General features: G+C 37.6%; 1 protein-coding gene across 1 annotated transcript in view; it reads left to right on the top strand.

The window, feature by feature from the left end:
* Window positions 1-24,431, top strand: part of ADGRA1 (adhesion G protein-coupled receptor A1) — a 465,281-nt gene that overhangs the window by 176,511 nt on the left and 264,339 nt on the right. Inside the window, 2 exon segments of the mRNA XM_043551597.1 lie at window positions 12,850-12,921; window positions 21,256-21,327. Coding sequence (XP_043407532.1) covers window positions 12,850-12,921; window positions 21,256-21,327 — 144 coding nt within the window.

Genomic DNA, 24,431 nt, shown 5'->3' with positions numbered 1-24,431 from the left:
ACAGTGCTGGAAAATTGACTCCATCAGGCAATGTTAATGTGACCAGCACTTACAAGAGTAAGTCAGAGCAAGTAAGATGGGACAATAGCAGAGGAAACATTGGACAATCACCCATGCCAAATAGTTAGCCTAGATTTTCTCTGCGTACATGGAATGCACAGACCAAAACCCCATTCCATACATTTACATTTTGATTATTTATACTAAGAAGCAAAAAAGGGAGTCTAACAAAAGTTTACTTCAAAACTAACAATGTGTTAATATGGCTGAGTTGCACTTTCACATCTGGACTAGAAGTTTAAGTTCAGAGCCCTGCCAGGAATTAAGGTCATACCAAACGATAGCACTGCAAAGTATGCTGGGAATTATTACACTGTTGGAGGTATTGTCCTTCAGAAGAAATGTTATAACTGAGATAACTCTGATGGCAGCAGATGTGAAAGTGAAACATCCCACTGCACTTTCTGTAGAGGTCAGAGAAGAACCCATACGTCTTGGCCAACATAACGCTCCTACAATTTAAAAAAAAAAAAATCTAAATGGGCTGTGGGAGATAGTGTTCAGTAACAAGGTATTATAACAGTCACTGCGCTATTATCATTAAAACTAATTACATTAAAAATACTTTAGTAGTTTTCATATGTAAAGTGTTCCATAATGCATCAAATTCTGTTTTGTTTCAGCTATATACTGATGCTCTTTATTTAGTATTTTTAAACTTGTCTCTAAATTGCAACTAGCTGCCTAGTTATTGCAGCACAATAGGTTCAGTCTATGTGAGAGACTTTGTTGTTTTATATCTCATTACAGCAATTGAATATGGCAGGGTAGGAACTGCTGACAATTCCTAGCATTTTGTAGAGGTGGGAGATTGTGGGGTTTTTTTGCTCCTATCCTCAGGTCTATTGGCATAGGTAGCCATACTAGTAAGTATCATGAATTGAAACATAAGATTCGTATGTGTGACGTTCTACAATATTTAATTATTTAATAAAGAAAATTAAACAAAGAAGACATAAACATTTAAAAGTGAATGAATTTTAATCCAAAACACTGTAGTGGCTCCAAAGAAGCAATTACTGTCTATCTGATATCTGGTAAATAGAAATATCTCTTGGGGGGGAATTCTTAAGATAAGCAGGGATGTATTCTTATCTCTTGACATTTACATTCAGTGCAACCTTGACTTTTCTGAAATGTGGTGTAAACATCCTTAATCTACAAACCCCACCCCCCTTCCAAAAAATGCAAACCCCAAGAGTTTCAGAGAAGCATTGTGTGCTGTGTTGTTGAGGGCGTTAACAGCTTTGGTTAATAGAGAGTTGGCTTATACACCGTTCCTCTCTCTCTCTCAAATATGTATGGTTGCAGTTATTAACAAAAATAGCTATGCTGTGGGAGGTGAGAGGTGGGCACTGAATCATTGGCACGAGCCAGGCATAATATGGTCAGATCCTCCTGAAATGTCTTCACATAGATTTGCCAACTCACCTTAGGTCTTGGTCTCTGTAGCCACCTGATGAAAAGTGATCATCTTAGCATGATATGCATTAGATGTGGTGATCAGCTTGGTCCTGTCTGTCCTGTGGCCTTCCACAACCACCACTAATTATAACCATATTGTAAAAGCACATTGTTCTTTAAGGTACATGATCCTACAGTCACAATTGGGTATAAGTCCCATATAGTTCAGTTGGAGTTTTGTAAGAGTAAGGAGTGGAGGATTTGATCTCTCTATGTGTGTTTTGTTTCATAGTAACAGACAACATGCAAAAAGCAATGTCAGTTATATTTCACTGGTATTTGGCATCTGCTCCATGACTGATTGCATTTCTCAGAGCTTTTTTTGGAATGTCTATAGTACCACAATGACAACTTTCCAAACACAGATGTACTCTCTGTACAACCAATATTTTTTTATGAAAGATGTATCAATGTCAAGAACTCGAACAAAGACCAAACATATTTGTTAAAAATATGTATTCAAAATATTTTCAGTGCATATATTTTAAGTTGGAAGCAAGTTCCATAGTATCTGAAGACCTCCAGTATAACCACCAATAATCTAAAACAGTATGCCCAATTTGTCAGCATCTAACTTGTCAAGGGAAATATGTTCTTTTTGTTAATGAGATTTAGGTTTAAATATAGCTATTTCACCATAATTCATTATATTATATGAATGCATATAGTAAATATGAATCATCAAAAGTCACAAGGACATCTTTGGATAATCAGAGGTTCAATTAGATAGGGAAGCTGGATGGCTGAGAGGGAAGAAGTAAGCAGCTATTTTAAAGCCGTTAAAGTTTCTACATATAAAGGCTCATTAGTAGTTTCTTTTCCCATCTCTTCTCTACCACCATAAGGCCTTTGGGATGTTGACCATTCAAACACAGAGCTCTCCCTGACTTTAATCAGTTATCTCCATTTAACTGAAGTGCAAGTATCCAGTTAGTAAATGGGAACCAGTTCAAAAATCAGAGGCTCAAGGTGATAAGCTCTCAGCTAGAGCAGGGCAGAAACCAAATTTTTCACTTAATGGTAAATTCTGTTATTTTGAAAAAAAAAAAATCAATTCTGAAACAGACCAAAAACTAAAAATTTACCATGAAACTAAATTCCTACCCCCCCAAAAAAAATCATTTTGGGTTTTGTGTAGATAAAATCAAAAGGTATTGTTCCAATTTCAACCTTTTAAAACTTCAACGTTTTTTGTTAAAAACAATGAATTTTGTTTTCAAATGAAAAATCAAAGTGTTCTGTTATGAAAATGTAATGAGACATTTTGACAAATAAAACTTTATCAAAATCAACATTTTTCAAATCAGCATTTTTAGTTGGATAAACTTTTTTTATGAAAAATTTCTAACCAGCTCTGCTGTAAGCACCATGTGTTACTCTGTAGGATGGTTGTATTTTTAAATGTGAGGGACTATTAGTCTGCATAGGTATGTCTGAGATGCTGAAAATGTGTGGGGGAGTGCAGGGGGTGCTTGTTATATCACATTTTGTACAAGTTTGTACATTTTGTACATAGAATCATAGGACTGGATGGGACCTCGAGAGGTCATCTATTCCAGTCCCCTGCACTCATGGCAGGACTAAGTATTATCTAGACCATCCCTGACCGGTGTTTGTCTAACCTGCTGTCAGGGTTCCCTCCCCACTCTGGATATGGACGTGGGGACCCACATGAAAGACCCCCTAAGCTTATTTTTACCAGCTTAGGTTAAACACTTTCCCAAGGCACGAATTCCACCTTGTTCTTGAAGAGTATGGTGCCACCAAGTTATTTAGACAAAGAACCAGGGAAAGGACCACTTGGAGTCCTATTCCCCCAAAATATTCCCCCACAAGCCCTTACACCCCCTTTCCTGGGGAGGCTTGAGAATAATATCCTAACCAATTGGTTACGAAGTGATCACAGACCCAAACCCCTGGGTCTTAAGACAATAGAGAAATCAGTCAGGTTCTGAAAAGAACGATTTTATTTAAAAAAAAAAAAAAAAAAGGTAAAAATCACCTCTGTAAAATCAGGATGGAAAATAACTTTACAGGGTAGTAAAGTTACAGGGTAACAAAAGATTCAAAAACACAGAGGATTTCCCTCTGGGCCAAACTTCAAAGTTATAAAAAGAAAACCAGGAATACACCTTCCTCTCAGCACAGAGAAAATCACAAGCCAAAACAAAAGTAAGCTAACGCATTCCCTTACTAGTACTTACTAATTCTAATGGAGTTGGATTGCTTGCTTCCTTGATCTGTGTCCGGCAAGTACACAAAACAGACAGACCAAAACCTTTTCTCCGCCGCTCCTCCCCTCCCCCCAGATTTGAAAGTATCTTGTCCCCTTATTGGTCCTTTTGGTCAGGTGCCAGCCAGGTTACCTGAGCTTCTTAACCCTTTACAGGTAAAAGGATTTTGAGCCTCTGGCCAGGAGGGATTTTATAGTACTGTATAATGGAAGGTTGTTACCCTTTCCTTTATATTTGACACCTGCTCTTAAAAATCTCCAATCTTCCACAACCTCTCTAGGCAATTTATTCCAGTGCTTACCCACCCTGACAGTTGGGAAGTTTTTCCTAATGTCCAACCTAAACCTCCCTTGCTGCAATTTAAGCCCATTGTTTCTTATCCTATACTCAGAGGTTAAGAAGAACAATTTTTCTCCCTCCTCCTTGTAACAACATTTTATGTACTTGGAAACTGTTATCATGTCCCCTCTCAGTCTTCTCTTTTTCCAGACTAAACAAACCCAATTTTTTAAGTCTTCCCTCACAGGTCATGTTTTCTAGACCTTTAATCATTTTTGTTGCTCTTCTCTGGACTTTCTCCAATTTGTCCACATTTTTCCTGAAATGTGGCGCTCAGAGCTGGACACAATACTCTAGTTGAGGGCTAATCAGCGTGAAGTAGAATGGAAGAATTACTTCTCGTGTCTTGCTTACAACTCTCCCGCTAATACATGTAGTAGACCCCTACCATGACATCAGCCTTGTTTTTTACCCCTTTTATCCTTACCCAGAGACTTTCAACAAGTCTATCTCCTATTTCAATCTCAACCTTAGTCCAAGTGTATACATTTTTAATATATAAGGTGACACCTTCTCCTTTTTTTCCCTGCCTATCCTTCCTGAGCAAGCTGTACCTTCTATACCAATATTCCAGCCGTGTATTATTCAACCAAGTCAAATCTGTGATGCCAATTATGTCATAGTTTTGTTTGTTTACTAACATTTCAAGTTCTTCCTGATTATTCTCCATACTTCTTGCATTAGTATACACACATCTAAGATACTGATTTGATTCCACCTTCCCCAGTTCTGTCTTGTCTCTCCTTTCTCCTGCTATAACAGCCCATGCTCACCCCCCAGATTCTGACCCTTCTCCCAGGTCTCCATGTTTTTGACTTACCTGTGGGCTTTGGTCACCTGCCCCCTCCTCACTGTGTTTGCCAGTCTGTATTCAAATATGCTCTTCCCCTTCCTCGATAGGTGGACCCCATCTCTGCTTAGCAGTCCTTCTTCCTGGAACAGCATCCTGTGGTCAAGGAAGCCGAAGCCCTCCTGGCGACACCATCCTTGCAGCCAGGCATTCACCTCCAGGATGCATCTGTCACTACCTGGGCCCCTACCCTTGACCAGAAGAATCGAAGAGAACATCACCTGCGCTCCAAGCTCCTTCACCCTTACTCCCAGAGCCCTGTAGTCACTTCTGATCTGCTGAGGGTCATATCTGGCAGTATCATTAGTGCCTACATAGATGAGTAGCATGGGGTAGTAGTCAGCGGGCCAGATGATCCACGACAATCCCTCTGTAATGTCTTAGATACAGGCCCCTGGCAGACAGCATACCTCCTGGGATGCCATGTCAGGGTGACAGATGGTGCCTCCATCACCCTCAGAAGAGAGTCACCAACCACCACTACCCTACGTTTCTTCCCGGGAGTGGTGGCTGTGATCCTCCCAGCTTTGTGGGTAAATGGTTTCTCCTCCTCCACCTTTGGGTGATTCCTCATCGCTCGTTGCTAGGGCAGCATAACGGTTTTCCATGGTAGGTGGGTTGGAGCCACTGTACTCCCTGTGATAGGGCCATATCCTCCTCCTCCGGTGTTGTGACAGCCATCCTCTGTAGCTGGATAGTTTCCTCAGCCTTGGATGTCTCCATATGAATACTCTCAAGGAATTCCTCATGGGCACAGATGCCCCTCAGCCTAGCCACCTCCTCATGTAGTTCTCACACCTGCTTCCTGAGATATTCCACCAGCAGGCACCTTTCACACTGGATGTTCCCCCCAGCCTGGCTTTCTTTGCATGGGAAATGCAGGCCACAGTCTCTGAAAATCCACACTGGGATCTGGGTAGAGGCATCCATGGTCAGATTGTCTGTCTGGATACAGGCACAGGTGGAGGAGACAGGAGCAGCGTTGGCACTGGTGATGCCATAGTGATTATATTACGTCTCCCTTCCACAAACTCCCTCTCTAACTCCCCTGTTTGTGGTCCCGTGTTCGCTAGCTCCCCTTGGTCACTTAGCCTTTGGCTTTTAAGGCCTTCTCTCCTAGGTCAGCCCTACCCCCTCATTAATCATACGGGGGGAGGGTGATCACAAAGCTGATTGAGGCTGGTCAAAGATGATCAAGGGAACAAAAACAACAAGGAGTCCGGTGGCACCTTAAAGACTAACATATTTATTTGGGCATAAACTTTCGTGGATAACAAACCTACTTCTTCTGAAAGCTTTTTACCCACAAAACCTTACGCCCAAATAAATCTGTTAGTCTTTAAAGTGCCACCAGACTCCTTATTGTTTTTGTGAATACAGACTAACACAGCTACCCCCTGATACTTGACACCATGCAAGGGAACAAAGGTTTAAATAGTACCCAGATTCACAATCCCAATCCACCATGAAATTGAATGATCTGAAAGAGAGAGAAAAACACAAACAGCCAAACAAACTCACTCACCCCAAGACATTAGTATTTGCACATTGTTCATTCAGCAGGAGTATCTCCTTCCCAGCCTCCCAAACTCCCTTGTTTGTGGCCCCCTGTTCTACATATGTTCTAATTTGTAAATAGAAAGGAAACTGTCTTCTGGTTACTTTTTCTAACTCTGCAGAAAATATTTTCTGTTATGACAAGGCAATTCCTACTAAGTAACTCCACCCTGTTGTTATTTTTCCCATTCATATTTAGTCAAGATCATGGTACCACACCATAAGTACCTCTAACAATAGTAATATAAAATGATGCAAGATATGACTTTCCAATACATATTCTAGTAATAGTTTTACAACTGTACAACCTTGGTATAAACATTTCAATTATTACAACTAGAGTGGACTTCATGTAGCTTCGTGTATCTGTAATTGTAACAGCAGTTTAGTTTTGATTTATTTTCAGGTCGTGCCACCGGATGTATACACCCACACCACAAATGACACGTCATTTAGACTAAGAACAGCAACTTAGAAGTTAGAATTCTCTATCATAAAACCATAACTGTTAGTTATAAAATGCATTTTTTGGTCACTTTAACTGGGTCACCCTACAGCCATTGAGTATTACGGTGGTAGGTCTTTTTCCTCCTTTCCTATGCTTGGCTGATGCCAAAGTTGCTTGCACAGAGTATGTGTGTGTGTGGTCCAGCCTGGGCTGCTGCTTGGCATGTTTAGGATCAAGCCTTTTGCCAAACCTCAGGAATATCTTCTTGGGAGGAAGTGTAAACATACAACCAAATTAGCCTGGTTTCTTTATTTAACTCAGTGAAAGTTGATACTTACTATAAAGCTTCAATGTAACCAGCTGCTTTAGCTAAATTAGAAAATGACAGGCCTGTATTTAATATTTTGGCAAAAGTCATTCTGTTTGAAACAAAAATACCAGTTAAAGGTAAGGAAGTAATAATAATCAAGTAACATTCCTACTGCAGAAATAAGAAATATAGATGGTATGCAGTTGTGGTAATTTTCACATTTATTTTGACAGTATTGTAGTCTACAGTGGGTGCTAGATAGGAAAAGATAAAGTTAACAGTGTATTGACACATCATGGAATAATCACAAGAAGAACATACTTACCGATATGGTGCCAAGACTGTGGGTAGTATATCTACAGTTTTCTGGGAAAAGCCATCACTAAAATGACCTACCAAATTCTAGTATAATTTCTAAAATAAGGAGAGCAGATAGCCTAGCTTGGCCATCCAATTGATAGACAGTTTTCCTGGAAATGGTCTGTTTTTTACTAACATGAGGCTGTGCTTTTTAATTCCTGCAGATGATAGTTCAGGATTATGCTTCTTTTTCCTATGGGCTTTCACAAGTTACCTAGAAATAGAACATTGTTTCCATGGGCAAATACACAGCAAATTTCAATAAGTCTAAAACCTGGTGTCTACTTTTCCATTTTGACATACATTAAAATGCACCCATCAACAACGTTCTCTGCATTCTGGTTCTTTTAGATTTGTCACTAGCCATTGGTACTGTTAACTATGAGAGAGGATCTCTTCAAATAGTTATTAAATTTGTATATCTTTTATGGCTATACAGATTATAATCAACAACTTGAATTTCACATTGAAGTTAATTGGCAACCAATGAAGAATATGGATTATTGTTGTAACGTGTTCTTGTTAGTTTAACCTGTCTAAATGTGGACATCTGCACTAGATGAAGCTGACAAGTGGTCTTCAAATTTATCTGCATAGAGTGCTGTGATGGTATAGACTGAACATACTAAGCAGGCAAAAGGTTACATCTGTAAGTAGCTGAGGTATTTTTCAGTTGTCTTGACTGGAGAAGGCTAACTCCTGATGTTGTTTGTGGACAGAGTTCAGTAGGCTGCAAGGTTTATTTTGGATTTTGGAGAGTTAAGGGAATTCGGTTGTGGTTGAAGTTTATACAGGGTGAATAACCCAGGATCACCAAAAGAAAATAAACTCTGCTGGTTAACCTTAACCAAAGGCTCAAGTATGTCTTCTGAAAGGCCTGGGACACTATTCAAGAGATCTACAAATGCATTACAATAGTCTAGTCTGGAGGAATATATGTGTGTGTGTGTGTGCGCACACACACACACACACACACCACTCTTACTATATAAATAGTGAGGTTCTGATCTAGAAGAAAATTTCACAGCTTCTTGGTCAACTGAAGGTGGAAGATGGCACTTTTGGCCACTGCTGCTTTCTTGTAGTCCTAGGACAGCAGATGAATCCATTTTATCACTAGTCTGCAAACCACCTTGACAAAAAACAGAAGATGAGATCACAGCCTTTGCTGATTCCTGAGGGTGTGTCCCCTTACTAATAAACATCATCTGTATCTCGCCCAGCTACAGATGCTTTCATCCAAGTTCCTATCTGTACCAGACATTGAGAAATCCAGACACTGCCATTTTCTTGCTTTGATAACAAAGAGGTGGAGAGTAGAGTATCAGCAGTGTAATGATGACACCATTGCCCATAATTTCTCAGTCATCTGCTGTGCGGTTTCACATACACTTCGAGCAAGAGGAGGATTGTGCTGCAGTTGATCAGAATCAGCGCAAGTCTTTCTCCAGTCAAGTCTGTGCATATGTATTTCTCCTGTCACTGTAGTAACTAGTGACTGCCTTTCATTATCCTTCCATCCCACTTTATCTGCTGCACACTTTTGGCAAACTACTGTGACTGAGGGAATGAGAGGAGGACTACTACAGGTCCATGCAACAATGGTCCCGGGAGTTAGACTGTCCAGCTACAAACTTGAAGAGAGATGACCCCCAAGCATGAGAAGATACTTTAGATTTATGGTTATTAACTCATTGACCTTTATGCGGAAACTGACCATAGGACGTCTATTTTGGGCCCATAAAAAGCCTGCAATAAAATTAGCATCTTTAGGGGTAGATAATGGATCTGTTATCCACTCTGTGCAACTTGAGAGGTAGCACCTCTTGTCCACTGTGAGGGAGAGTCACTGTCTCTTTCTTCCTCTGAATTTCATATCTCTTCCTCTCTTTGTCCCTTTATCTCAGTTTCCTTTGTTCCTGTCCCCTTATGTCTCAGAATCACCATCAAGTTTCCTCTCTCAAGCCCTTTGCCCCTTTCTGGCTGCTCCACTTTGTCCTGCAGCTCAATTGCTTTCCTCACTTTACTGTTTGCCACCTGCCTCTCTTCTACTCAACCTGTCAGTGGCCAACTTTCCCAGGTTCTTGGGATTCCACAATGGAGGAAAGGGGGCACTGATTCTCTCCCTTCCTCAGTCAACCCCTAGCACATTCACTTCCTGCAGAGTGACCACACAAGGGAAGGGAAAGAGGAAGCCTCTGGGCCTGATGCTTGCTTCCTGCCTACGTAGCAGGCAGCAAGAGAGTATGCATAAGGAGTCATTATGGTCCAAGGAAATAGGATGCTGGACCATGCCCAAATATATGAAAATGCAATAAACCTCTAATGTTGGATATGCACATGTGCATATTTGTGTATGCATGCATATTTATTAAAAAAGTTATATCAATATTGGCTTAATTGAAACATATTAATATTTGCCAACATGTCATCGTAATGTTCAATTTATTTTTGTTAAAATAAGTTTAACTTACTCTGATGAGTTATGTTTGTATAAGACAATGATCGATGTATATCTGATATAGGTGAAAATTAGGGCTGGAGAATAGCAACTGAAATATTTTTTTTTAAAAAAATAAAATAAAATAAAACTTATACTTGCAATATCTGGGGTGGCAAGGAGAAAAATTATATTACCAATGTATTACTCTTTCTTCTTAAATCTTCACTTTTTTAGATTAAGTATTTAATTATAGGGATTAAGTAAACATGGACTACTTGCACTACCTATATTTCATTTAAAAGGATTTTAGCTCAGCTTTAAAAATGCAGCTCCCTTCTCAGTTTTCTTATGTGATTTGTTCTAATGATGTCACAAGATGAGAAAATATGACGTCTTCATTATGAAAGCCCCGCCCCTGTCGAACATGTTGACGTAAAGAACAAAAGTTGATTTAAGAACAATAGAGTAGTTGATTTTTATAATACATGATCTTTGTGGTCAAAGCCAGGGGGAAATACACTACGAATGGTTTATTTTAAAATATTATGAATCACTCCGTATACAGTGCAATTTAACCACAAATCACATTAAGTTAAATAACTTAATAACTTGCTGTTTTTTTCATATTGGATTAAACATAAGCAATACCAGTTTATACTCATTTTTAAAGGTCTGGGTTTTCATATTATTTTCACATTTATTTGTAGGCAGATCTGGGTCTTGTCACATTATTGCTATGTGCATATAAATAAATCATTGATACATAAAATGTATTGATGAAAATGAACTATGGTTAACAGAATCTTTGTTAGTATGAATATTGGAGTAAATGTGAATATTGGAGTATTCAGTTCTTGCTTATGTGTGTTTGTAGATTGAGCTGTTGCAGAATCTTTGAGCTGACTAGGCTCTTTTTATTAGCTGCAATAATAATCACAGTATGATTATCCTGACTCAGGTTTATATTTATAACTTCAACAAGTGACTACCTAAATATGCTCTTCTGGCTGAAATGAGAGATGAATAGTAGAAATGCTGTGAGGCATTCACTCCTCCTTCAGTCTCTTCCAGTAAGATTCGAATATTACTACTGTTTGCCCGATAGCTTTGCTCTTTACTCCATAACGATAACCATATAAACAGTTTTTGCGTCAAGTCAATAGGAAAAATTCAAATGTTCACAAACGTAGAAGTTACTGGAACTCCTTGTCTGTAAGCGGTCATGATCTCCTTCTTAATGGAACTGGGGGGTGGTTATGTGAAGTGAGCTTTCAATCAACGGGTGACTGAGGAATATGAGGGAGACAGAGCATTAACGGGCCACCAGCATTAAATCTAAGCAGCATTAATGCACAGCACCTTACTGAACCAGTGAATGTAAAGGTCCACCTACATAGTTAGCAAAAGATACAAAAAGTTGGTTTCTCATGTGTGGATCTTATTTGAAAATATTTGAAATAAATATTGTGAGTGAAATCTGGCCCTATTAAAGTCAATGGCAAAACTCCTGTTGACTTCAATTGGACCAGGATTTCACTTGGTATGTATTGTATTTGCAATAAAATAGAAAGCCATAGGTAGGGTGACTCATACTGGTGCTGACATAGCTGTCCTGTGGTACTCCCAGAAGCAGTGCATCCATTGTAGAATGTTTCACCAATCTGAGAGCAGGCCTAAACTACAGCCTAAATCAATATCACTTACGTCACTCCGGGGTATGAAAGCTCCCCCTGCCCCCAAGCGATGCAAATTTCACGCTGTCCACAGCGGCACTTTGTTGGTGGAGATGCTCTCCTGCTGACATAGCTTCCGCTTCTTGTGGAGGTGGAGTAGTTCTGCTGACAGGAGAGCGCTCTACCATCGGCATAGTGCGTCTTCACCAGACGTGCTACCATGGCGCAGCTGCACCGATGTAGCGCTGTAGTTTAGACTTGTCCTGAGAAAAACATCACTAATATTATTGAATGCCAGCCCTCAACTGTGAGTTTCAAACTGTTTAAAAGATGAACACCAAGAGTCTACAAGAATTTACAGCAGATATCCCCTATGCCTGCCTTTCTAATTACTCCCAAAACACACTTCAGAGTCCGAATCCTGGAGAGCATCAGAAAATCTCATAGTAAATCTCAGTGGAGATTGAATTGAGAGCAGAGTCACTGCCTCAAGTACTGCGCCGGTAGCAGATGAGGCTACTAATGCTAGTAAAATATTCTTTATCTCTACAACATCTGATCCCCTGGATAGTTACCAAGTACACCTGTCTGCCAAATATGTATGTGTGCCAATGCACTGTGCTGATCTATCTGCACAATATACCAAATGCCAGTTGCTTTGCTTTCCGTAGGTGGGAAGGAAGACTATTTTGAGTGTAAAAGGGCACAGCACAGTGAATAAGCAAACCAATAGGTTGATCTAATTGTTTCACTCACTTTAAAATGTTCTGTTGACTAATGCATTTTTCCTTAGGCTGGTAAAGCTGGCAAACTTGTTTAGGGAAATTTTTTAAAAAGAATTTAAAATAAAGGGCACATAGCCACATATGTTTCCCCCCAATCTTAACCAACTCTTTTTATTGCAAAATCTCCCCATTGATTTCCAAACTGTGAGCTTGGTAATATTTTTCAGTTTTGCTATCTAAAATACATGCATTCTTGTTCTGAGTTAAACCAAATAAAGCTTAGGATAAGCCTTAGTATGTTATCTTTTTTGTTCTTCTGTTCATGTGTGAGACTAGTATTCTAGGTAAAGTGCTAATTAATTGCTCCTCCTATTATATATCTCTAGAGATCTGAAGAATAACTTGATTAGCACTATTGAGCCTGGAACCTTCCATGGACTTCCAGAACTGAAGCGCTTGTAAGTATTAATTCCAATTGAATTACCCTGGAAATTGTGTTCATATCAACATTTCTGTCCTTGGGGAACTTGAGTATGCCACCAAGCAATAATAACATAAGGACTTAGGGCAAAGGACATAAAACCACATACTGTACTTGGATTCTTTTAATTTTTTTTCTTCTACATAGGTCCCATTCCTATTTTCTGCTCTATTTGGGGGCATGCTTTGGAGTATTTGAAAATATCTTTTTGTCTTCTAGCAAAGAAATACCCTATTAAATATCTAAATAAATAAGTCTGTAGCTGATACATTTTTTAAAAATGTGTAACTAATGACCTAACTAGTACATTGAAATAAAAATTCTGCGCACTCACTTTTTTTGTTATGAGGTCCACTTTTACTCATAGATACCATAGGCCAGATTTATAAAACAATTTCCTCAGAAGGAGGATTCTGCATGCTGAAGAAGTTAAGTTCACCAATTTCTTGTCTATCAAGTCTACTCTACTCTGTGTCTTTTTTTGTTTGTTTGTTTAATCTCTTTGGTCATATTGTATACCATATCCTTCCGAATACTGGTGATCATGTGATAACTGTGTATTTTTGAAGTTGGGTTTTAAAATATTACTTCCCTACTAATTTAATGCAAAATATTGGGGTCAAATTTCAAATAATACATTTTGGCATACACCTTTATATTCTTAACTCGTTAATTCCCTAACAACATATTCAATTAACATTCTTTGGTTTTAGTAAAGGACTTTGATATCTGCTAATTTTACATGGCTTGTAAATAGCAGTGTTAATAATAAACATCAAAGAATGGTGAATGCAGTTATGTTTATAAGTAAATCCCTATACTGCGTAAATTCTTCATTTAGAGCTTGTGGAGGGCAATTTTATGAAAAATAAATGATGTTATATAATCATACACATTTGCTGTTTAGTTATGATCTCTATATTTGAATTTTTTCTGTATTGCATACACAGATAATTACATTGTAGTGCAATGATGAGAATGAATGTTAATTACTGATGCGGCCATATAATCTAATAACACAACCCTGACCTCTTGTGGGAAGAATGGGTAACCTGTAAACGCCATGATTTAATCTTTCTGAGTCACAGAAAAGAAACTTTTTGAGGAAGTCAAAGGTTGGCCGCAAAAGAGAAGTCAAAGTAGGGAAAAGGTATTAGGAGATGGGACAGCTAGCAAAAAGACTCCTCAGCAGAAGCTCTCATCACCCGCAGAAATCCTGAGATTTACCATGCCAGACTTTAAAAAGAAGTATTCTGTGTTTGGTACTGATATGTTCCACTCTTATCCACGAGGAAAATGTTCTTGAGTAGTAGAAGATCACTACACAATATCAACCAGAGCTAGCTCTAAATAAAAAACGTTACTGAAGTCTGAATGCTGTAATTACTTTGACTGTACTTGCATTCATTTAGTATTGTTTCACATATGTCCCATGAGTAATCCAGTAGGCAGCTGAAGCTAGGGTAGCATAGGCCGCTGAAGGAGACATAATTACAGTGAGTGAGCTGGGTAAATTGCAAGTTGTCAAGGTCCTATAAAAATTAACAATTTCTCCTGTGTATAACCCTTTCTGAGAACTGATCGTATTGTGAGAATTCATTATTTGCAATGGCAAACTGCGTTACCATTTGGGTTAACACAAAATGATGGATACATAAAAACTAAAATGTGAGGAAGCACAGAAAGCATGTGGGACTCGTTTCTTTAACAGAGGAATATTTGTCTTCTGTAAGATCAATTTCATGAGTCAACATTTCTGATGTAAATATTTTACAACTAAAAATGAACACCAGATTTTTGTAACATGCAGCAAATTGGGCCTAAAATCATAAGGATCAGCTGAGAGGTATGTGCAGCAAGCTGGTGCAAGCTGTCATTTCTCTTTGCTAATGTTTCATGAGGAAAAATGGTTTACAGTGAACAGATTTCAGTTGTTGCCAGCTTATGCAACATGTTGTGAAAATAGCATTTGTTATTTTAGAGGCTGAGAAGAGGATACATGTGCTGTGGCTTTGTTAGAAATAGCCTGTTACTGCATGTCTCTTCTTGAGAACTACATGAATAGGATGGCAAGATCGTTTTTAGTTTTGTGATTTTTTTTTTCTTTTGGCTGAAATCTAGTTTTGTTACCCAGTTTTGCCACATACAGTGATCCATATTCTGAAATCCCTGCTCAGTCTTTGCTCAGGTAAAATTCCTAATGATTTCAGATAAAATTTTGCCCAAGTAACAATTTTAGGATTTGGCTGTTATTTTTTCCTTCTTTTTTTAAGTTAAACTACAGATTTCCAGGATAATCCAGTGACACTGACATACTAGGAAAATTACTGATGTATTTCTGTTTTATGCTTGTGTTCATTCTGGAGTAATGATCCTTTCAGTAGGAAAAAATATAAATTAACATTTTTAATATTTTTACACAAACTACTCTTTTTCTGGACTAGTCCAGCTAATATAATTGAGAAGTATATAAGAAAAATGTATGCTATATTTAAAAATTACTTTAAAATGTTTAGCTGCACAAGAATATTTTCATGTCTAGTAAAACGATACAGTAATATTTGATTATCCAAAACTTTCATTTTTTTAAGTATAACATGAAACACAGTGAGATTTAAAAGATGCCCTGTTCTTTCAGTAATTTTTTTGGGTGGCTCTCCAAGATTCTGAGGATTTAGTTACAAGATGGCAAATTATTACTCTTGCTTTCTTATTTTGGACATGTGTGTTGACAGATGCGGAGGATAATAGGAGAAAATAGGGCGGCAGAGAAAGGCGGCACAATACCTGAAGCAATACCAATCTAGTTCCCAAACAGACTAGATTTAACATTGTAAAAGGTTATCTGTTCATTTGAAAGATGATTAGATCATTGCAGTTTTCACAAAAAACAGAGCTGAAGAAATTTAAGTTAAAATTACAAACGAAACATTTGAAAGTCAGGAAATTAGGTTATAGCTGAGAATACACATAGGGTGGAAAATCTGGAATTACGCAGTTGCTGTCATCTTGTAAATGGTGGGAGAGCCCTGGTGGCTGTCTCTTGAAAGTGTACGCTGTCGCAGTTATGAATTACATAGAGTGTAGTCTTGCATACACTCTTCTGGAGACTATAGTCACATCATAGTGACTTTATGCCTCATGTTATTACTCTGGTGCAATGGGTTGTACCAATCTTTTGGAACCCTTGAGAAGGTTCCACAGACCTGTTATAGCCCATCCCATCTGTACATTTAATAATAAACATTGCTATGACAATCAGTGTGTTTGTGGGGAGGTTTTTTTGGGGGGAGCTGGGGTTATACCTTGATGAGGATTTTTGGAGTCCTTGTTATAAGTGCCTCCTTGAGCAGGAGGCATTCAGGTTAAGTTGAAAACCTAGTGAGGATTAGTGTTTTATGAAGTGGCTGGTATACTCTTGTAGGAGGGCCAAACACCCCCTACTTGGTGCTCAAGAGACATAACAGCTGCCCTGTTCGTTACTTTGGTTAGATTAATATTATTTGTAGAGTTTAGGCTGTTAAACTGCAAGTAATGTAGCCAGAAACTTTGCTGAATTATGTTCTTTTGCTTGAACCAGAGAAGTGATTTTTTCCCTTTTCCTTCACCTGGGCCTTCTGTGAATTTTCAGTCCTAGCTGCTCATATCCTGTCCCTGTTGCAACTATGTTTTGTGTGTTGTGTCAGAAGCACACTGGAATATAAGAAAAAGGAGATGAAGAAAACCAGTGACACAAAACGCAGAAGAAATACCCCACTGGTGCCACTCACTTGGCTTCCATAACAGCCCCCACCTGGGTTTTATAAGCTACAACACAAATGGGTTTTATAACAACTATTAATTAGTGCTTTAAGCTTTCTATTATGGCTATCAGTCAGCTATATATAAGTTAGCTTTGAAATTAGAGTATAAATGGGCATAATAATGAAAATTTACCCTAGGCTAATATTTTGGTTTTTTGCTTTTATAACTTTTAATACGGACCTCCAGTAAGACATTCATGGCTTATTTATTAATATCACATGGGAGATGGTTGTTCAGTTTTCCAGTCCTAATCTGTTTCCCTCTTGAGACCCAAGATCTCAAGATAAACTCCTGGATACAAACTTCTCTGAATTTTTGGGATGTTTGAAATCTAGATCCAAAATTTATGGTTTGGGCCAGTCTCTCTAAACTTTTGGTCTGCAGACCCAAGGCATGCTGCAGAGGCAGCGGTACACTGTTTGCATTTCTCAAGAGTTATATTTCTGGTTAATTAAAGAGTGGCATTGATGGCTTCAAAACTCTCATACAGACTTCCTCAGCTGGAAGAATGTTGGCAACAAGGTGGATAAAAATCAATGATTTTTAAAAAATCAGATTTTTTTAAATTTAAATAAGTTTTTTTTATAAAATGCTTTTTGAGGACAAAATCTATCCAAAGATCATTTTAATTAAGATACGTTATAGCTCAAAGAATCTCATGATGGAATAGGGATTATAAATTCTAATTCTCTAGTATGAGACAATGTATTCATGTAATGTTTAAGAAAAGTTTTGTGAATGAGTTCCAATAGTTCATGGATTAGGGACCCAATTTTATGGGGTTCCAGGGGCTTCTGTATCGATTATTTAGGTTAATCTTTCTATCTACCCAATGGGACTCAGTGCTCAGTCTAGAAGATACCATCAGAGATGCTTAGTTTTGCAGTTCTCAAACTGTGGATTTGTGTCTCCAGAGATAACACGCTTGTTAACAGCAAAAACGTTTTAAAATCAATAAATAATATATAGAGGTGAAAAATAAGACCTCAACCCTATTGCCCCTGCAAATTTGTGCACACAGAGTCAATCCCTTACCTCTCTCTAAAAGTGCAAAATTTCAAAAAGTTCAATGAAGAGAAGATTTGGGGTGGAATAGATCTGGACAAGGAGAAGAAGTCTGGAGATAAATGTGAGAAGGGAGGGACAGGCAGTAGAAACAATTAAATTGTTTGAGCAGCATATTCCAGAAGTCTTGCGGTCTTTCTGAGTGTAGTCTTCATTAATTTAAGACCTACCATACCATTCTCTCACTAGAAGCGAAAACCTATAATGGCAGCAGGCCGTAAAAGAGACCCAGTATAGGAATATTTTAATGAAGTTCCTCTACCTGTGTGTAAGACAGGCATCCATGCAAAATGCAAACAGTGCAACAAAGAAATGCAAGGCCTAGTTGCCTGAATGAAACATCATGAGAAGTGTTCCTTCTCAGGAGGAAGCTGCGTTGAAGATGATGGAAAGGAACATGTCTGAACATGCAGGATCTTCAGGTTGGTAAACTTTTTCATTTCATACTTCTTTCTTAGGACTGCCTGTCTTCCTTCTGGACTATTCTTGAATTCTCATGTTTGAGCAAAAAATATGGTTGTTACTCTATGGTACTATCCTTTTAGATGCAGTTGTGATAAAAAATAAATAGCTGAAATAGGTAGATCTTCCTTTTACAATTTCACCTTTAAAGTAGTACTGAGTGTCAGTGAATGCAATGAGTAATACTAAACGAGCAGTACATTAATAATAATTAAATAACTGCATTGACTTATTTTGTTTAGGAGAATCCATCCTCAACATATGGGATTCTGAAGACTATCCACCTTCAAGATCACCATCATTTTCTATAGTTTCAGAGTTATCTGCCAATGATAGTGTTTCAGTCACATCATGTATGTCACATAGCCACATTATATCACCTGTAGCAAAAAGAAAAAAAAAATCCATCATCCAGAAACAACCATAGATAAGTTTGTGATAGGAACTAGCAGATTACAAAAAGAGGTAATAGATGAAAAAATTGCCCAGTTTGTTTATGGAACAAACTCTCCTTTCTGTATGACTGAGAACCCACACTTCATTAGCATGGTTCAGTGATTAAGAGCAGAATACAGTCCACCCAACAGAGCAGATGTCTCAGGCAAATTGCTGGATAAAGTGTATGAAAGAGAAATTGAGCAGTGTGCAAAAGGTCTAGAGGTAAGGGTAAAATTGTTAACCTGAGTCTTGATGGAGCAGTGTCCACAATGATCCTGTTGTATGTGCTTGTGTGACAACAGAAGAAGGGAATGTCTTTCTTACAGAAACAATTGATACATCAGGAAATGCGCACACAGCAGAATACTTACAAGAAGTAGCAGCAAAAGCTATAACAAACTGTGAACAAAAATTCAAATGTCTGGTACGCAGCTTGGTCACAGACAATGCTGGAAATGTATCCAAAATGAGAAGAAATTATTTAGAGGAAAGTGAAGAGAGTCTCAAGCTAATAACATACGGTTGCTAATGTTGCTGAAATTGCAAAATACTTCTGTAACAACCACTTTGCAGCAGCTGCTCTGAAAAGAGTGGGAGGAACCAAGCTTACTCTCCCACAAGATTTGTGATGTAACTCAGTAGTGGACTGTTTTGAGCACTATATCAAGAACTGGCCTAATCTGATGACACTTTATGAACAAAATTAAAAACTAGATGGCACTGTCATAACCAAAGTTCTCAGCACTGGGCTTAAGAGAAATGTTGAACACATACTGAGTACCCTGAAGCCTATTTCTGTAGCCTTGAACAAAATGCAGGGAAATCACTGTTTTATTGCTGATGCTGTCGAAATTTGGAAGGAACTGAGTGAGATCTTAAAAAGAGAAATATGCAATGACAGAGTTAAATTACAAGCATTAAGAAAAGGAATGGGACAAGCACTATCTCCATCTCATTTTCTTGCAGATATTCTCAATACTTGGTTCCAGGGTCAAACCCTAATTGCTGAAGAAGAGGAGTTGGCTATGACATGGACATCCAGCAATCATCCCTCCATAATGCCAACTATAATAAACTTCAGAGCTAAGGGTGAACCATTCAAGAAATATATGCTTGCTGATGATGTTTTAAAGAAAGTCACACCAGTGAACTGGTGGAAGTCACTTAAACACTTGGATTCAGAGACTGTTGAAGTGATAATCTCACTTTTAACAGCAGTAGCTGTTAAAGAATGTAGAAAGGTGTAGAAAGAATATTTTCTTCCTTTGGACTAATTCATTCCAAATTTAGAAATTGTTTGGGACCTGAAAAAGCAGGAAAGCTTGTTTTTCTTTTCCAGATTATGAACAAACAGGAAAATGAAGGTGAAGACGACTGAGTTAGCTGCAGGAGCCAATATTTTAAGTTTCTTGTGTTAACCTGGCTGACATTGTCAATTTTTTTTAATATTTCATTTAACTATTTTAGTTAAAAACAATTGTAACAAAAACAAACCCGATTTTAAAAAAACTTGAATGTTTAACTAAATTCAAAAATTCATATGCATGTTTTGTTAAAACATTAGACATTTGCTGTTGAAGAAAAAATTCCAGAATACATAACATTGTTGTTTTAGTTAAATAAAACAGTTTAAATGTCTGTCTGGTGATTAACCTTCAACAGGTTAATCATTAATATTTGGAGGCAAGAAATTTCTACAAATATTAATGATTAACCTGTTGAATTGGAGATAGTTTACCTCCCAATGACTTCATAAATATCTGCTTCAGTTACCTTTGGTAAATGAAATAACCAAACAATCATTCATTTTCTGATATAGCTGTAAGCTAATCTGAAAAGTTTTCAAAATAAATCACTTTAAAAATGCATAGTGTGTGCCTTCTAAAAATGAAACCTACATCTATCTATCTCTGAGTTGCGAAGAATATGTATTAAGGTTATAACAAACAACAAGAATGCACTTTTATGTAGAAATCCATGATTAAATCGAGTTTTCCTGTATAGCGATTTAAATCACGATTTAAATCAATTTGACTGAAATCAAATCCATCCTGGTTGGCAATGATAGGAGGCCTTGAGCATGGAGTAACTTAATAAGGGGAAAAATAGATGATACCTAGGGTTCAGACCAGGCTGCAGAAACTATTGTATGCAGCAATTCCTAAAATACATACCATTTTCTCATTATTAAATAAATGTTGCTAAAAATTACTGCTATGAGATGAAGACTGATTTTACTTTGAGGCCTCTAGAGACATGACACTCATTTACAAAGCAATTAATGTAAAATTCAATCCAATGTGTTACAGGAAAGTTTAACTGTTAAGTGGGATTCGTAACTATGTTAATATAATAAAAATTAAAAAGCTATAAAAATCAGTTAAATTCAAATATGTTACAGTACAAAAAAATTATATTTATTCTTTCATTTGTAGCTTTCTAACTCCTTAAAATCAAAACTAACAAAGCTGTTTGTGGCTATGTAGCTGTGTACGCCCATAGTACACAACTAATGTTTTTGATTTTTTTTTGTTTGTTTCAGGGATCTTTCCAATAATAGAATTGGATGTCTGACCCCAGAAATATTTGAGGGCCTTAACAATCTTCACAAATTGTGAGTATAATACCATTTTGTAATAATCATTTTTTTAAAAAAACCTTTAACACATTACAACTAGGAGAACAGGAAATTGTCTGTCAATTGTGTTGACTGAACTATCTGCAAAGGATTTTAAAAGCAGGCATGTCTGTACATTTTAAACTAGAGAAAGCCAAACTTTTTCAGTGGACTTCCCCTGGACACTTAATGAAAAACAGAGAATGGGATCCTGTCACTCAAGCCTGCTAGGACAAGAGTGAAGTAGAAGAACATAAAAGTAAACCAGCCATTATCCAATTTGTTTGGTATGTTATGTAAGCCAGACAGTGGGGTGTGCAGAGTATGGGAAAGACTGCAAATTTATTTTTTTAAAGAGTCTAAACTAATTTTAAATGCAAAAATAAACCTTTACTCTTTCTCCTTATGCATTATGGTATCATCTTCAATTACGTGATTATATAATTTGTACTACAAGACTCCTGCCTCCATTCAATACTAAAAGCAAAAGGGCATTCTCTGTGTTTAAGTCCGACAACACTGGATTGGGATGTAGAATAAATGGATTTTTTCTTGGTTCTATCACAGATTTGGGGATATGTGGGGCAAGACTAAGGTTTACGTGGACAACCTTAATTTTGGCACTTCCTACATTTGAATAGAACTGATCCAAAAAGTAAGATTTTGTTCATTAAAAAATTCAAAAAAATTGAAAATCATTTTCAAAAGGATCCCCTTTTTTGGTGAAAAGTTGGTATTGAAAAATGGGAGTTGTCAGGGTTCCCTCCCACTCTGAACTCTAGGGTACAGACATGGGGACCCACATGAAAGACCCCCTAAGCTTATTTCTACCAGCTTAGGTTAAAAACTCCCCAAGACACAAATTCTCTCTTGTACCTTGGATGCGGTAACACTGCTACCACCAAGTGGTTTTATTAAAACTCAGCGAAAGGACCACTTGGAGTTCCTACTCCCCCCGTAATATCCCTCCAAGCCCCCGCACCCCCTTTCCGGGGGAGGCTTGGGAATAAACAAGATGAGCACAGACCAACCTTGGGTTTTTTTAGGATACTAAAAAAAAAAACCCAATCAGATTCTAAAAGAAACAGAACTTTATTATAAAGAAAAAAGGTAAAAGAAGCACCTCTGTAAAATTAGAATGGAAGATAATCTTACAGGGCAATCAGATTCAAAAATGCAGAGGATTTCCCTCTGGGCCAAACTTTAAAGTTACAAAAAGAAAACCAGGAATACACCTTCCTCTCAGCACAGAGAAAATCACAAGCCAAAACAAAAATAAGCTAACGCATTCCCTTACTAGTACTTACTAATTCTAATGGAGTTGGATTGCCTGCTTCCTTGATCTGTGTCCAGCAAGCACACAGAACAGACAGACCAAAAGCCTCCCCCCTGGCCCCAGATTTGAAAGTATCTTGTCCCCTTATTGGTCCTTTTGGTCAGGTGCCAGCCAGGTTACCTGAGCTTCTTAACCCTTTACAGGTAAAAGGATTTTGTGCCTCTGGCTAGGAAGGATTTTATAGTACTGTATAACGGAAGGTTGTTACCCTTCCCTTTATATTTATGACAGGAGTAGATCTATTTTTTCCCTCCTTTCTTTCCCTTCTCCCCACTCTCCCCCCCCCACCCCGTTCAAGTTGTATTCTGCTTTTGAGGGCTTGACATTCTTCTAACATACTTTCTATATGTAATTATGATATAAGCCAAGTTACCTATTAAGCGTATACTCTACAAAGAATGCAACTGAAAGTTTAACTTTCATACCAAGAAGAGGCAGGAGATAAAATATGATGTCTTTCATTTTGCATAGTTTGAAAACTCAGCTCAGATCAAACATGCTAATGATAATCCCAAATATTGGTATTCATAATGGTAAAAAAAAATCACCTGTTTATATTCCGTACAGATGGCATAATATTTTATCATCTTAAATGTGCAATAAAACTTATTACAGTGAAGACTCAAAATAGTAGCTGAGAAAAAGTAGTCCATAGACTATTAAATTAGGAGAGATTTAGAAAACCAGGGTACTTCAAATTGGGTTGCTTCTGGAAATATTAATTTAGGCAGCTCAATTTTAAGGAAGCAGTCAGCATCCTATTTGCCATTAATTTAACTTGTATAATTGCTTCATTGTACATGTGGATCATTCAGTCCTGAATTTCTTGGCGTTGTATGTAATGATATATTAGTGCAACAAGGATGTTGAAATGCAGAACAAGTAGTGCATTTAATAAATCTCTTCTTGTAAAAGCTATTGATTGAGTAGTAGAACTAAAGCATTCTGAAGTTGAAGGGAGTGTGTCATTGCATCTAACAGATGATAAAAGTTTATTCATGAGCAGAAGGAACCTTTGGAAGTTTACTTATTTCCTATTGGCTGATCAAGTCAGCAGTTTATTCTTAAATCTTAGTTCTTATGTGAATATGTAGTGTATTCTGAACACAAAACTATATATTACACTTATATAGTACCTGTCAAACAAACGTAACCAAAGTTCTTAAATTCTATAAATGGATCCACCAGTTAGCACTCTTTGATTTCAGTGGGCTTGAGAATATGATCCTTGGGCCTGATTCGAGTAAACACATGTTTATAGGATATATAGAATTCTCCTCACTCACCAAGAAAAGGAAGCCACCCTCTGAGGCAGACTGTGGCCATTTCTAGCATTATGAAGCAGTATTGTATAAGTGAGGAATATCGGATCTATTTGAAACTGCCAAGGCTATTTACATAAGTAGAATGAAGTTGGAATTTAGCCAGGAACACTGGGGTTAATACCTCAGTTTTCCTCTTGTCCAAAAGGTGGTAAAAGTGCACTGCCTCCTAATTCCATGCTAGTTCCATCTTTTGAATCTGGATAGCAGCACCCTAGGTTTTTCTTGGTGGTTCATGAACAAATACTTTCCAGACTCTCCCTTCTTTAGCACCTGTTTGAAATACAGAAAATTGTCTGGTAGTAATGCATTTGCCATTGATATAATTGGAAATGTGTTTACTAGTCAACTGAGGAGCATGAGACAGCTAAATTGTAGAAGAGCTGTGTAGAAACATTTATTTAGCATAACAATAGTGCTGATATACACAGTTTTGAAAGCAC

The sequence above is a fragment of the Chelonia mydas genome, chromosome 7 (assembly GCF_015237465.2).
Source record: "Chelonia mydas isolate rCheMyd1 chromosome 7, rCheMyd1.pri.v2, whole genome shotgun sequence".
NCBI classification, from domain to species: Eukaryota; Metazoa; Chordata; order Testudines; family Cheloniidae; genus Chelonia; species Chelonia mydas.
This window is presented reverse-complemented; position numbering and strand designations above follow the sequence as displayed.